General features: G+C 40.8%; 1 protein-coding gene across 1 annotated transcript in view; it reads right to left on the bottom strand.

Annotated features, from left to right (window-relative positions):
- The window catches only part of LOC126556082 (uncharacterized), a 41,094-nt gene that overhangs the window by 10,311 nt on the left and 13,585 nt on the right, over positions 1–17,198 (bottom strand). The window contains exons 4-5 of the mRNA XM_050211282.1: positions 4,935–5,259; positions 2,066–2,413 (exon numbers count right to left, since the gene is read on the bottom strand). Coding sequence (XP_050067239.1) covers positions 2,066–2,413; positions 4,935–5,259 — 673 coding nt within the window. The remainder of the gene's footprint in view (positions 1–2,065; positions 2,414–4,934; positions 5,260–17,198) is intronic.

Below are 17,198 nucleotides of genomic sequence, written 5' to 3'. Positions count from 1 at the left end.
ATGGGCAAATTTGTCCCCTGTGCGAGGTGGTGGTGGTCATCCGGACGTTTTTGGCAATGCAGCTACGGTTGGTAGGAGGCATACTTTTCGCAACGTAACCATTTAATTGAATTCCTACGCGACCGACGAGAATATTTATGCCGATTATCGGGTGCGCATCGTCAATTTCTGCCGGTGCTGATTGTTTCCGGCTACAATTACACAAATCATGTGTGTTTTCTCGTTACTCTTATACCAGGAAGGTCGATCGAATGAGCAAAATTTGTTTGGAGAAAGCAAATTTATGAAACGATTGTTCAACAACTTGACTCGTAACGGAAAGAAATCGAAATAGAAACGATAATGATGTGTTTTTTTTTTTTGCTTCAAGATCTCATAACAACGGCAATGTGAACAATTTCAAGAAAGCTATTTCAAAATTCGGTCTCGCTACTTTTCACACTCAAACTTCGCTTATAAACTAAGGCGACGATTTTAATTTGTTTGCCGTACTCTAAACGTTCTCTATCAGAAAGTTTGCCATTGCCATGGCTGGCGCACGAGCAAGCTTCTCCGGTAAGGCGTTGTCATTCCGAAGAATATTTCCCTCAAATGAGAACCGTAAAATGACAAACGAGAGGAATGCAAACCCATTGACCCGTAATTTATGTATGGTGGTGGCTTTACCTTAGCTCCATTAGCATTTCGATCGTTTTGCCTGGAAACGGTCGGTGGCCATTATTCTGTGGCCATATTTATCCAGGCCGGCGGAACGTTCGACCGGAGAATATGGAACACTTGGTGGGAAAATGGTTTGAAGAGCAGGTATTTCCGTGGAAATATAAAATCTTGCACCGCTTCGTTTGTTCGGCTACTGACCCAGATATTCTCGGGAACGGTGAGTGGTTTACGCTAAGCTAAAACTGACTCCAATCGAGCGAATATTGAGTAGAAACTAATAAATTATTCATCTCTTATGTGACCATCCGGGGGTCAGTCTAAGCTGAGCAAACCGGTGCCCGTCTTAATGTTGCTTTTGTCCTTGTGTGGATTCAGAATATTGTTAATCATTTTTTTTAGCTCTTGATTAGCTTGACAAATTGCACAATAGGAAATTAGCAATGTGGAACCTTGAAAGCGTTTTCATTACTAACCTATCGTTAATATAATGACATGTAACGTTATTGATAGACATTCAAAAATGAAAACAAACAAACATTCCTTTTTTGTCCTTCACAAAACTCGACCCTTTTCGTCCATTTTGACTGTTTTGTTACTCAAAAACGACTACAAAGTTTTTTACATATTTTTGAATGTTTATTTGGTTCAGGGGAATAGCAAAGGTAAGCCCAAGCAAAGGAAGTAGAAGGGAGTTTAGTGGTAGAAAATAAAATTGTGCGGTGTAACTGTTCAGCGCATTCATTCTGTTTCGAGTTGTCGAGCGGTAATTGGAATTCATCGATGCTCGTTACAAAGGGTTTGTGTGGAACAGTTTTTTGTTTTGTTTGCTGGAAACTCTCGACTACCCTGGTATTTGGAGCAAAATGATGTAAAACATGTAGCGATAAATCTTTGCAGTGAAACTCGAAATAAAGAAAGCTAAACAAAGCCAAAGTACAAGCTTTCATGGTGGAAATTAGGATTGTGTGCCCATAGTTCTTTGGTTCGATGAATTCTTCTGAAGAAGAGGAGAGGAGGAGCCTATACAATCCTAAAGAAGTCGTTTAGATTTAGGTAGCTTATATGATGACAAAGTATGATAAAAATACGGGCGGCCCGGTGGTGTAGGCAACAGCGGCGTTGGCTTTCAAACGGCAGGACCGGGGTTCAAATCCCATCCGGGACCATCTCCCCGTGAGGACTACTTGACTATCGAACTACATGGTATCGGCAAGTCAAGCAAGCCATCTGATTCGTGGTCATTAAGCCAAAAAGAAAAATAATATAAAAATACTCTAAAGGTATGAAAACTTGCTGAACAAATATATAAATTTGTATATGCATAGAAATATTCAGAAGCGACTCTTATATTAATGAACAGAAAGTGTTAAATTTATAGTAAACAATGGCAATACACTCAACTCACCCGCATCCAGTTCAGTGGTTCGATCGTGTGCAGCAGCAGCTTTTCCTTTAGCGCCTTCAGATAACATCGCAACATGTAACACATTAAACCATAACTCACAATCACTACCATCTGTACGAGGTCGTGGAAAAACAGCATCACTATAAGCAACGATCGCACCACCTCGGCTGTCCACCCTGTCAACGCTCCGGTCCATCCGAACGATAAAAATCGCTCGAAAACGGTGATCCCATCAACACCCAGCAGCGTTACGTAGGCGATGGAGACGCCCAGCCAAACCATCCCCAGTCCGAAGTACAGCCAAAGTGTCAACACCAACCGACGCGGATTGCTGCTGAGGATAAAGACCTGCGGGAAACAAAGCACACATACTCAGGCATACACATACACGCGCGCGGACAATTGATCAGAGACGATGAATTTATAATGTAAGTTCGAAATCTGGAAGCCCAACTCAATCAATTTCGGCTGTCGAACGCTAATTTCCCGTCGGTTATACCCGAGCAACCGGATGCAGTACATCGCTGTCATCGTTAATGGAATTTATGTTTTTCATTTATTTCGATACACGGTGACGCAAGACCGCTGGCGGGAATGGAGAAATAATGGTGGGAAAGAACTCCCGGAAGGAAATGTGTATGGTTGAGGTGTTGTTACCAGGAAGTGCAGGTAATGGGTTTGTGGGAAATTGTTGAACATTGCGATGTGATGTTCCGACGTTTGCACATTGTATCCTTTCGGGATAAAGTGGAGATTGAAAATCGGTTAAATCATGCAGCATGTAAAGTGGTCCACAAACTTGTTGCTGTTTTTTTATTGTTGTGTTTTCGTAATGCTGAAAATGCCAAAACTATAATAGCGCGAAGGGGGATTTATTTATTTTTTACCGATAATGTGGCACAATTTTATCAGCTCCTCGTTGATGAATTTTAAATGAATATTTGTGAGAAGGTGCATGAAGCATAGTTGCACTCGAAAAGGTTTCTTTTTGTCACGTAATAGTTAAAGATAATTTAAATGATTTATGCCGAAACTAAAAAAAAAATGGTTTCTTGAATGGGTTCGTGTGAATTTTTTGGCAAATACGTACTTGCCACTTTAACTTAAAGTGAAAGTGTCAGTTACAAAATCTGGAAAAAAATTTAGTTTACAAAGTTTAAATTAAAATTAAAATGTGAATTAAAAGCTATGCTAAACTTTATGCAGCAAAATACCCTTACAGAAGGGTGAAATGATCGAAAAGATATCGATAAGCAACGATCAAATCAACACACAGTAGACAAAGCTGCGTCAGGAATAAAGATGGGCACTCGGTACCTCGGGAATCGTTTCTGATTCCGATTTCATTTGCAGAATCGTTTCTGATTCTGGAACCGATTCCGTATCTATTTCCGGAACCAATCCCAGAACCAATTCCTTATCCGACTCCGGAACCAGTTGCTGTTTATGGCAAATATGCCTTGCCAAAGTACAACGCAATATATCCTAGTGGAGATGGATGGATCATTCAGTTGTCTCTGCTCTCAGAGCATCAAATTAATCGGAACCGGATTCGGATCTACTCGGTTCCGTTAACATGTTGTGAATCGCTTCTGATTTCGATTCCGTTTACCGAATCGTTTATGGTTCCGGAACTGAGTCCGGGTCCGATTCCAGAACATACTTTTTTTTACTTTGTGCCTCACGAACTATGCAACAATAAACTTAAACAATTTTTAAAACTAAAAACTATAACAAACTGAAGGAGCCAAAGTTAAACATTGACCCAGGATTGCATAAAAGAGAAAAAAGAATAAAAATCTAGAAAAAAGAAAATCAACGGAAACGGAGCGGAAAGAAGTCAGAGAGATGCCAAAGTCAAAATGATCAGAAGAAATGACGTAAAAAAACTAGCAGTGGATCGTTTGAGTGCTGCGCGCAGCAATCATTAAAGGTGGACGAGGACGAAGGGATCGTGATGGGACATAAAAATGGATAACAGAAAGGAGGGATACCGCGACTCCAAGAATCAGGAAACTCCAAGAATCAGTCCAGCGATAAATGTGGTTTTAGCCTGGGATCGTCTTGATTCCAATGAGGGATGCACCAGAATATGACAAGAAGTTGAGTATGGTAGTAATTCAACGAGAGTCGTCGGTCGTCGAAAAGAAGCTTAGTGTCAAGTGTCACTCCCAGGTCGCGTACTTGGGAGATACGACTCAGCGGGCACTCATTAATTGAATAGTTGAACCTCCAAGGCAGAGAGGAACGAGAAAAGGACATAACGCTACGTTTGTCGATACAAGTAGAGAAAGAGTTAACAAAAGATTAGAGAAAATAACTGTCGGTGGCACTGCGAATAGGGAGGAAAACCTGCAAGTCATCAGCAAAGAACAGATGACTGTCATTGGGGAAGATGGAAGAGTCGTCAGACGATAAATTCGCAGGGTAGATGGGTGACTCAAAAACCTTAGCAGGTACATAGCTGAAATTTATTCCTGGAATGGATTCCGAAAATTTTGGAGCGCTCCGGAATCGATTCCGACCAAAATCCATCTTGTCCATCACTGGTCAGAAATGCACTCGTGAAATTCACAAACGCGTATAGAGTAGTTTCGTAGCAGTCTTACTAAAAGCTAGCGTTTTAGGAAGATTGGATTAAAAGCGTTTACTCGAGATGAGATGAATAGTTTTTGCTTTTGTGTTGCACAATATTAATTTTGTAATCTCCATACACGACTTCCGGTACAAACGATTTTATTTGCACACATATTCCAGTTAAAGAGCCGATGTGTGATTTCGCATCTACGTCTACATTTCCTTTGTTCTACAGGACAATGATTGTTTGATTGCGGCAAATGTTGTAACAAACGAGATTTCACATACGTACCCTTTCGACGAGACTCTGCAGCTGCTCGTTATCGGCGAATCGATAAATGAATACCGCCAGTAGGTATCCGTTCAGATGCAGCAAAGCAGGAACGAGATAGGTGAAGATGGCCTCACCCGAAGCAAGCAGTCCTAGATGTCCTGGTTCATGCGTGTTTAGTGTTATGTTGTTGTTTCCATCATAATCGTCTATCGTCTGATCTGGGGATGTCCATTTGGGATACAGTTTCACCGTGTCTGGGAACATCGATGTGGCTGTCGATAATGCGGATGGTGTGGTCGAGAGCGGTGTAGATTGATTTGGTCCTATAAACCCACGGTCTCGTCTGGAAAATTGGAAAACAACGACATGGTACCAAACGAAGAGCAGGATTATTTTAAGAAAAAGTGAAAGCTTAAATATATTTTGAACTTGAATTAAATTAAGCCACCAAACCAAACCTTTAAAGCATTATGCTTATTTAAAGCTATCCTATCACAATTGAAGCTATTCTTTAGCTCAATGAATTTCGGATCGTAAGGTCAAACGACTATTTCGTTTGCTTTCTGTCTCATACGAAATTTCGAATCACATTTTTTTGAACTGTTTAGCTTCCAAAACGTCCCACAATCATTCCTGAATTTGCAACGCAATTGTTGGCAATTTGTGCAGAGATAAGGCAATTTACTTTAAGCTTACGAGCCAATGGGGAAGGAAAAGTGATCCTCACTAACGATCAAAGCCTTTCAGTGGATAGAATTGGACCACTTGACCATTAATGTCTATGAGGACAAATTTGTAGTGATGTGCTCCTTCAACCAGCAGGAGAAGAAAAATATGGTCATTTATTGAAACGTAAGCAGCACAACCTTCCCTCGTGGGGGCTTTCCACGAAGGACGACCTTTACGGGCGAGTGAAAATGAAACCACACAGCATGCGAACCTCCGGTCAATGGAAATGAGCAAAATGAGTAAAATGACCAGTGTACAGAAACAGAGAAAAAAGAGGAACAAAATACATAAACCCACACCACTGGGCGTATGAAAATGTAGCGCAGTGTTAACAGAAAAGAAAAACAAAAGTTAAGGGACGACAAAAAAAGGAGGAAAGAGTGAGAAAAAGTGTAACGGTGGGGGAAATGAGTGAAAACCGAATCCCCGAAAAACAACTTCCAACAGATGACATCGAATCACATCACCCCCTGCTGTGCAACATTATGGTTTGTGTGGTATTGAACTTTTGGAGTCGGGTTGTTTGGATGGAAACCTGCCATCGAATATGGTGCACGGCGGCCAAAAAAAAAAAAGGATAACCGTTCCAAAATGGATGAATACTTAACCGAAGCAGGGTAGAGTGGTGGAGTCGATCCGTGACTTTTACGACGACGACGACTTTTTGATGTTTCATGTTTGCAGCAAATTAAGCAACCGAGGCGCCAATTTGCACCATTTCCGAAGGGTTGGGTGACTATCGACACGGACGGTGAAGGTGCAACGGTTTGGAAGTCGATGCGAAACGATGGCTACGTTTGTGCTTCACTACGATTGGATTGTGCATCAGTGTTTCTGAACTATGTCTGAAATTCATGGTGATCGTTGGTATGTCAGAAAATTTGGTTTTATTCGCTTGATTATTAGTGTTGCATTAGCGTTAATAAACACTGATTTATGCAGAGGTATTATACATATAGTAGGTGAACGCACTTTTGAAGTCGTTCAAAACATTGTCTACCTCGGGTCAAGAGTCACTCACTTATCACAGCACTTAAATTGAGTTACGCGCAAGAGTACTAAAACCCGAAGCAACTTTTAAGCTCATACCACCTGTCGCGGTGGACGCAATATTTAAAAAGTGGATATGAATAAGAGTCCGAAGTTTACTTGAAGAAGTTTGACACATTTTCAGTATTAGGTCTGCAAATAATTAACGACCGTTTTGAAATCGATGGGGTCACTGTGGACTGTGGCGCGATTTTGACGCTTACAAACGTCATAAATCAAGTTCAGGAATGACATAATCAAACTGTGTAAACAGATTACTGACTATTTTGTGCGAGTAGTTCTTGAAAATGTCTAATTTTGAGCCGTATAAGAGCCATATGCGGAAGGTGTTGCAGTTGTTGTTTTTATTTCGAGCGAAGAAAACGGATTGGTTTCGACGCTTTCGAAACGTTGATTTCACCGAGCAGGATGCTCAACGTGAAGGAAGGCCCAAAACGTTTACTGGAGGGAAATCACTGTCAAACGCAAGAAGAGCTTGCAGCCGTGCTTGGAATAACTCGTCAGGTCATATCATCACGGCTAAACGCGTGAGGCATGATACAAATGCAAATGGATACCACGCGAGTTGAAGCCGCGGGACATTGAACGCAGACTCTTCATGTGTGAATTGCTGGTCCAACGGCACAACAGAAAGGGGATCCTGCACAAAATCGTGAAGGAAGAGGAAAAGTGGATTTTGTTCAGCAATCCTAAGCGCTAAAAATCATGAGGATCCCCGGGTCATACCCCAACATCATCAGCTCGGTCGAACATCCATAGGTCAAAAATTATGCTGAGTATTTGGTGGGACCAGCTCGGCGTCATTTACTACGAACTTCTGAAACCGGGAGAAACAATCACTGGTGAACGCCACCGGAAACAATTGATGAGTTTAAGCCGAGCACTGCGTGAATAAAATGAAATAATAATGAAGGCAAACACAATTTATGCAACACCTACCACAAAATTGGTATAAATAAAGAATCAAATTTTTTTCAGTATCAGTCGGTAGACAGATGCCAGAACGGCGTAACTGGTCGTCACTTAACACTTAACCGAAACCTGTGTGGTGTTTAATTTCACTGTTCTACCCAAGTCCGATTGTTGTAGATTCGACTTCTCCTCTATCTCTAACTCTCCTTACCACACTAGAATACATCATTTCCTATCTCGCTGGTAGATCATGTGGGAAGCAGATGTAATAGGGGTCTTCTCGATCTCTTCGCAAGTATCCTTGCGGCATTGATGCGGTGTACTCTCTATTGATCGTGGATTCAACCACGTGATGTCTCGACGAATGTCGAACTCTTTGCACTGCATTCACATTTACAGCGTATTTTAATCTCACAACGTTAAAAGTTTTTTTTTTGCTGGAGTTTAGAATTTCATGATGTGTACCATCTTCTAATGTCCTGCGGGAAACTCGAAGTCACCAGACCTTCCCTCACTTCTGTTATCGCTCTTTACAGATATCCGTGCCATTTATATTTTTTTAGTTTATTGTTGTGATGTTAAAATATTTATTTAGAGTGTGTCTTTATAACCCAAAAACGAGCGAAAAAACGACTAAAAACATTAGAAATCGAACAAAAATCGAACTTTGTACTAGCGAACCAATTATACAAATGGCGGATAAACAAAACGCTCTAGGATTTTTAAGCTGATTTTCATCTGACGACATATCTACTTAAAACGCATCAACTAAAATGAAAACCATCACAACATAGACTTACTAACATTGATAAACCACCTCATAAAGAGGTGACACTGCAGCTAAAGTGGTTATAATAAAACATAAATAGCAAAAAATTATACAACTATGGCATCTTCAAGTTGGTAGAGTATCGTTCTTTGAAATTTTTTGGTACAGATTAACAGCCTATCGTTTACTTTCGGACAGGATTTTATGTTTTCATGCTATCAATCAGCTCAGCTAGCTTTAAATAACCTCTCCGTCCCGGTATATTAATGATGATAACAACACGGACAGGTTGTTTGAATTGAACAAAAAAATATTTCAAATATTCTTAATACTATTTCAAAGATTCCTGCGGTGTTATAATTAACGGAACACAAAGTATTTCGACTTAATGTGCTAATTATTTTGGAACATTTCTTCGCACGGTTAAGAAACACTGACGATAATTCGGTTCTTTGTAATGCGTTCCTTCATGTACAAACAGATTGTGACGAGGTTAATGATGTAGCCAAAGAATCGAAGGGCAAAGTACATACCGAAAAAAAAAAGAAGCTAAAAGTAAATTAAGGCCAACGATGGTGATGAAGTTGTAAAGCACAGTAATATGCGAAATTAGTAGAAGAAAGAGTTATTTCGAAAGAAAAAAAAACCCATTCCTCCCAACTCTATCGCATTTCGTTGCTTTAGCCAGGGAATTACCCAAATTTTCATGCTGAGCTATGAGCAACGAATATTTTGCTCTATTCCCTGGTGCGTCTGCAACATTTCTTCCACTTTGGGACCCGCTATTATTGGTCTAAAGTATAATGATCGTAAGATGTTCGTTTCATTTGTGGTTGTTTTTTGTCATTTTGTCGCATTGGGCAGCCAAAGCATCGCCCTGCCTCGATTCACCGAAAGGCGGGGGAAAAATCTGTTTTCCAAAGTTCTCTTGCACTTTCGTTTTTAGCTTTAGGGGCGTACGAGTGATAATCCCAACGATGGATTTGAAGTGTCTGGTCGCATATCCTCCCAAAGCCAGTTGTAAGCATTCTTCGGTACGAACACAATTCATTCCTTTTGAATTGCTTACTCAAACAAACCGACCGACCGATCGTCAGGGGCTGCTGATAATCGTAGAAAATAGACGAGATGATTAAAGGTTTGGACAGGATATTTCCGGCCAATTCATCCAACACACAGGGCCAGCGGGCGGAAAGAGCATACGCCCGGTGCGACAACGGTAGAAAGCATTCGAAAACTTGTACAGATGCTTCTTTTTACTGCAATTCGAGAAATTGTTGCTAGAAACAGAGATTTTGTGATGCGATAACCTAAAATAAAACAGAAAAAGCAGCACCGAAAACTTCTATTTTGCACATGAGACGGAAGGGATTCGCACGAGGCTTCCATGGCAAAAGGACACGATGTTTCTACAAGCACGCCTGGTTTGTCGTGTTTCCCTGCAATAGAAACAAACAAAAAAAAATAGAACAACCCACCCAAATCGGTACAATGATGCGGGAAATTGGTATCGGGAGAGACATTCATGCATTCTTTTCCCAGCAGGTTCTGCAGCTTGCATCTGCTTTTTTGTTTGCTGTTGGCTGCGCAATGTAATGCACCAAGCAGAAGGTTATTTTTTGTTCGCAAGATTTGCACGATGATGGCATTTTATGCGAAGCCACCGCACCGTAATCATGGTCATTAGAGGAAATTGAGTTGAAATGGTTCATTATCTATCCGGACCGCGAGTGTTGGGGATGGTGTTCTGGTTTTTCTATGTGTGTTTTTGTGCTGTTGTTCGCGTTTTCCTTTGCCGTTTTGCTATTCACTTCCAGTCTATCACCCAATTGGATCATCTAAACCTAGCGTGTGGAAATAGGAGTTGAGAGATAGGTGGAGACAGAAAATTGTAATCCACCCGTTGGAGACAAGTGGCCCAGAATGGAAGGAATGAATGGGGTGAACCAGTGGGATTGAGGGAAAGGTTTTGGTTTATGTGTGTGTGTGTTTTTTTTGCTCCACGCTTGGTGCTCATTGGATAGTGGCAATGTTGCATTGAAAAATTGCACTTTCCCGTGTCGTGTGGCATGCGAGAAGTGCAAACATTAATCACACACAAAAAAACCCTCCCCCCCATTCCGTGTGCCCTCGGTCGCTTCCAAACAGGGCAACTGCTTTGGATGTTTTATGCGCTTCTGGAGGGCCGAGCGTGCTCTGCCCTGATGGGTGCTTACGGGCGAGTTTATGCTTTTGTAATTCACAATCCCAGCAGACATGCAATAATGCGACTGGTGACCATCGATGTGCGGGTGTGTTGGCGTATGGTGTGGCTTTTTCGTTCGTTGCATAGCGGACACTAAATGAGCCCGAAAAATGCAAAACTGTGCGGTTCGGGGACGAGTACAGTGCGGCGATTATGGTGTGCATTGTTACAGTGCACCGTCATCTTAAAGTACGAAAAGGGCGAAGGCGTTTTAGACGGGGGTTTCAGCTTACACAGGAAATGTGAGATAAACATCAAGCTACATTCGGTTGGGTTTGTGGTTTGGGTGGAAAAGAAATGAGCGGCATATCTTATTTACTGCTGAGGTTTGCTTAATTAACTCCGACAAATGATATCCTCTTTGAGTTTGCCGAGGTCGATGAGAATGAAGGTTCTGGTGTGATCCAAATTAATAAACAATCCGTTCTCAATGCGTGCGGTTTTAATTGAGCATGTTTGTTTGCAGTATGTAAGATAAGAATTGTGGTTTTACCGATTCTTCAAAGTGCACATTAACATGTTCATTTAAATGATGCTTATGTCATTGATTCAATTTGTACACTTTTGAGTGATGCAATGTTTTCTTAAATACAAATTAAAATTTAAATAAATAATTTCAATAATAAATATAAATAAAAATAATTGTTAATTGTACGTGTGATGGAGAAAATTAATAATTCATTGTTTGGTTCAATTTCGCTGTCGCTTTGTGTGATAATTAATTTTACTTTTTGGCATGCTTCAAAGACTTCACTCCTTCTCAAAATTCAGTTTTCAAGGAAAAAAGGAGCCTTCGAGGAGGCAGACGATTTTGCTTCAGTCGCTGGCATCCACAGCTAGCTCTCCAAAGTTCTTAGCAAACCATAGAAGACAATTTGTAGGTGTGGTCAAAAAGCCTAAGTATTAAAAATTCGGAAGAGAAAACTGAAATGGTTGTTTTTTTTCTTTCACTGCGACACACCGAAAAACAGGTTTATCAATTTAATCCTACCGAAGTTTGGCATATTTTTAAATGGCAACAGGATAAAACTATCCCAATGTAAGAACATTCCAAATGATCTTCGCTGGAGGTCAGTACCCACCTTCTTTATAGATAAATATGGACATCAAAATCCTCAACAACTCTTCGGAGGCGGGCACGGGCACCGATATCTTCCATAAGCTTTGACAGTCATGCTTCATAATATGTGTAGCTGGCTTGTCTTATATATTTTACGCCCTTTACGTTATAAGCTCGCATCCTAAGGATCCGAATTTTATATTTACTGATATCCTTATCACTGTCGAAGCACTGAAATTCGTCTAGGCGTTAAAGAGCTCCTCAAAAAGCAGTGATATCTAAAAAATACTGAATATGTTAAGCCCTTCGTTCGATGAAGCATTCATAATATCGCATATATGGCTGCCAGCTCATTGGAGGATCCTCTGTCACGGAAAAGCAGGCATCTTGACCAAACGAAATGCCTCTAAAGGCAGCATTTTTTGGGAGTCGATTCGTTCTCACGAGTTCTCACCACGACAGCTGAGAGATGAGGAAAAGCTCGGGAGATTCCAGCATTCTATCTCTCCAAAGGTTTCCCTTTGTCCCTGATTTCACGGGCTTCCGATAAATCATGCATTGCATAACGAACCATTATGCGATAAAATCACATCTTTAAGCTATAGACAGGGCTAACAAAATGCTTGTAGCTGTAACAACGGACACCACGACTTTGATCACATCCACTGGTCATGTGTGCAAATCGATGTGGGAAGATCTTGGCTCTTAACAGGCTATCAGAAGAACTAACAATATGCGTGAGTTCTATTTGACTTCGTCAAAGAGATCAAGGGTAGCTACCGTGTGGTCCCTACCCTACTGCCTTTCCCTGATACGAGAACGAATCCCTGAGGTATCGATGTTACTTTAGATATTTTCTGTTCTAGTTTTTGTTCTTTATGTTTTATGATTAAAGTTACATGTATCATAGTTTATTAGCATTTGTCATATCAATTTGTATGCCGACCAACAACAATGAAGTACACCGTTCGCTTCTCAGCAACGGTGGTTGACCAAAAAACGAGTAAACGGTCTGAAGCCTTTAGCAGTGGTCTTGTTGCTGACGGTGTCAATGGGTCTAGTCTTGTCTTGGATGATCTCCTAAACTTCGGTGGCTTCCCGATCCATACAAAATTGATAGCGTCAGGGTTACCAATGGCATCTATAAAGTCGGTGCTTTTAGTCCACAAAAATAAACATCGTAAATGTTATCCTTAAAAAAATGTCACCAGGAGGAAAAGAGCGCTTCAACATCAACATCCATACCCCACCAACCAAAGATTTCATTTCATTTCATATGGCAAACAAGTAGACAAGTAGTAGTAGTAGTATTTGGCTATACAAGTAGTCTAATATCTAATCTTAAACTAATCTAAACTCAAAAGCTAGCATTTGATCGACAGGCTGAGAAAGTAATTACGTGCGGTAATCAATTACTAGGATTTTTACTCCGTATGACTAAAGACTTTAAAGATCCTGTTTCCCTTAAGACCGTGTATTGTAGTGTCGTCCGTTCGGTGCTTGAATACGCTTCAATTGTTTGATTGCCAGGTAAACAGCGTCTTTTCAATAGACTAGAATCTATCCAGCGCTAACTCTCCCGCTTTTCTATACGTCTGCTACCGTGGGCACCTAACAGTCAACGCCCATCGTACGAATCTTGACTTTGTTCGTGGCTTGGTTTCTCACTGGAAGTATCGACTGCTCAATATTGCTACAACGACTCGATTTATACGCTCCAAAATATACCTTGCGACCGCTTCCGTTGTTAGGGATTTCCCGCAGCCGTACTTACTATGGGTCTAGGGACCCTCTTATAGCTATGTCTGTTACATTTAATGAAAGCTATCAACTCTTGGACTTTAATACACCGATCGAATCGTTCAAAACCCGCCTTAAAACTAGACCACATTTATAAATATATTTAGATTACACTTAAGATCGCTCTTAGGATCAATGTTATCCATTGAATGTATGTATCAAATAAACAAGTAAAGAAATAATCTAAACCTTAACGGTACGCAGAATAAGTTGCAGCATTAGAAAAAAAACAAAACAAAACAGAAAATAGGGAAGTTAAGGAAAGATTAGGAAGTGGATAACAACCGGGAACGGAAAAAAGGTAGGGATATGTTGAAATCAAACTGATGGGACGAGGAATTATACATTTTGATGACAATAAGGAGAAGATCCTTACGGCTCACTGCAGTGCAATGTGAGGCAACAAAAATTGGGGGATGATTTCAGGGAATGAAAATGGGGATGAAAAATTTTGGGCGAGGAAAGGAACATATAGAGGGATTTTCATGAGCAAAGCTGGGGCATTGATGCAATCAAAGAGAAGTGCGGCAACAAATGAGGATTCGAAAATAGAACGGGGATCTTCAAGCGACGCAAGACCAAGCAACCGGTATCTGTCCTCGTAACAGGGCAGAGAACAGGATCGATCGTCAAGAATTTTTCGCAGAGCAAACCTGGTGAAGGACCTCTGCACCCGCTCTATTCAATCAATGAGGATTCTTGCCGACGGGGACCAGGTAACCGAGCCCTACGACAGCATTGAACTGACCAGTGAAAAGAACAAAGTCTTCAAACAACAAGCATCGGAGAAGTCACGGGCCACAAGAAAGCCACAATATAAATTGAGCCTACGCAGCATAAGGCGTATTCAAATGGTGAGAGAAGAAATATTTTCCAATCGGCATGAAATGTTGAATATGAGTTGAGTTTTTAAGTATTACGGCCGGACCGTTCTTCAGTAACAAAAATTGAATAAAATAACATATAATAAAACTGTAATAACAGAACATAGAAAGAACATAACAAAATAGACTTATAGATTTCGATAAAATTAACTAAATACCCAGGCTTTGCTGGCTTGGTCATTGGAGTTCAGTGAACACTGTATCTTCTTTATAAAAGCGATGATTTCTATGCACGTGCAATACTGGGTGTATTCTTACTTTAATTAATCGAGAAAATAACATAAACAACATAACTGAATAACTGAAGCCGTCATACTAAATTAAATAAATAAATAAATAAAGAACTGAATAAGTATGTACTTGGAGAATTTTAGACATGATGCATCTTGCTGAATGTTTATTTCATTTGCGTCAGATTTTATCGATAATTATTGTTATTGTGAATATTTTGCCTTTGTGAGTCAACCTGTTCACGGATCTCGTGAGATGTCATTAGGTTCGGGCTTATGAGTTGATCGCCAAAGGATCACTCTTTCTCCGGCGCGCCTCAAATTAGGATAGTATTAAAATTTTTAATGTGTTAACTTATTCGCGTGCATTCGTTCACTTATCTTATCACATGTTTTCAAAAGATTAAATTTTGTTTATTTACACATTTTTAACAAGCAATACGGCTAAGCCTTCCTACCTATATGAAAACAAAATAACTTATTAGGTTTAAAAAAAAACATAAGTCTTGTCAAAGCGAAGAGGTTATTTAATTTTTAAAAATTATTGTTCAACTTTCTATTATTATTTTATTTTAATTTTTTTATTTTTTTATTGTTAGTTCTGTTGCCTCGCGGGTTAACAGAAATGACTTATTCGCTAAAACCTAAACCTAAACCTAACTTTGCTAAGCGCCAGGGAATTAGGATATAAGGGAGGAAGAAAGCTGGGAAGAAAGTTTAAGACGGGACCGGAAGGTGGATAAACTTAGGTGAAAGTTGAACATATGGGCCACGGAATTGAATTGACGAATAGCACACACGAGGGGGTCTTTGCGCCCTGCTGAGGTACGACGACTTGGGATCGCAAGAGGGGGACGATTACGAAGGACACGGGAAGGGGTGTAAAATGAAACACATGATAACAAAGCAGGAGCATCGGTATGACCGAAAAGGAGAGCGGCAATAAAGGTTGATTAGGCCTGGGAACGGCGAGACTCGTACTGAGGCAGGGGGAGGGAAAGCTCACCAAGTGATTTGCGTATTGCAAACCTGGTGAACGAACGCTGCACCCGCTCAATACACTCAATATGCGTCTTCGCTAGGGGCGACCAAACTACTGAGCAGTACTCCAGAACCGATCTGACCAGCGAGCAGTACACAGCTTTCAGACATAAGGGGTCCGAAAAGTCGCGAGCAATACGCTTGAACAAGCCAAGCATCTTCCAAGCTCTCCCAACCACGGAATCAATTTGGAGGTTGAAGGAGAGATCTTTGTCCAACCAGATTCCCAAGTCTTTGATAGCCGTGACTCGGCTAACAAACTGATTGTCTAGAGCTTAGGGGAAGCTGATGGGAGTTCGGGATCGGCTAAAGGATCGACTAAGAGGAAATGACTTGTCGGGCCTTGAAGAGACTTGCAATCTTCATCAGAGTAAATAGGGAGAAAGATTTTTCAGTCATCTCCATAGCATAAGAAGCAATCATTGGGAAACACGGTACTGACATCATGAATGAAAATAACAAACAACAAAGGGCTAAGGACACTACCTTGTGCGACGCCCGTAGAGGAGGAAAAAGGGTAGGAGAATTCGTTATTATAATACGAACGATCACACAGAAAAGAACGCAACCACGAGACAAAGAAGTGGCTTATGCCTAATTGGGATAGTTATTATAATTATAATACGGATATACGGATATAGATTATAATACGAAAGCAGCGATACTACCAGGCAGTCCCTCATGAAATAAAACAAAAATACAAAACCGCAGTTTGATGGTAAGCGAGAGCGGTGTCGGTTTTCACACGTCGAGGTCGGGGCTCAACGCTCATGCGTTCCACCGTAGTGAGGGCTGACTATCCAACTACGGTGGTACCAACAAGTATAGTAAGCAATACGTTGACTGGCATGACCTAGTGTGTTAGTTCAAGAAGAAGAACACAAAACCACACCTGCAGTTCGTTAAAATAGGTAAGGAATTCATCACTCCCCAATAGAGCTCGACATAGCGTAAAGGAATCAGAAAATGCAATGAATGGGTTGCCATCACATTGCCCACAACCATGGTTTCCATTGTGGCCAAAGGAAATCATGGGATTTTATGGCACGATTGTCGCTAATACGCTATAAACTTTTCCGCCCATACCTATGCGTTGCATTAGCTTTGCTTCGTCTTTCGTGCTTGTGTTCGTTTCTGCAAAGGACTTTCAATATTTTTACCACGATGTCCTTCCTAGAAGGAAAAAAATCTCTTTTACTGACAAAACCCTATCGTTTGTATTGTTCAGGCACGTGTCGTGAACGGGTGGTGAATATACCTTCGTGGTCGAGCTTGTATCACGGCTTGTTTTTACCACAGATGGTCAACGTAGTTCAGCTTTCGTTACATCGCTAAAGGTTGCCTCTCAAAAAGGGAGTAGGGTTTCAATCTTTCATGGTGATATCCTTCGGAATCGTAGCAGCTTCATCGACAAGTAGTGTGTGTGTGTGTGTGCATTGTACACAACTTCTACTACTCTCTCACTAGCACGATGAAGTGCGTGATGGATTTTTTTTCGCCGGATAAGCGACACTCTAGCGACATTGTAATTTCATCTCCACCCGTGCTGTATGTCAATGAAT

Source organism: Anopheles maculipalpis, chromosome 2RL (assembly GCF_943734695.1).
Source record: "Anopheles maculipalpis chromosome 2RL, idAnoMacuDA_375_x, whole genome shotgun sequence".
Taxonomy (NCBI): Eukaryota; Metazoa; Arthropoda; class Insecta; order Diptera; family Culicidae; genus Anopheles; species Anopheles maculipalpis.
This window is presented reverse-complemented; position numbering and strand designations above follow the sequence as displayed.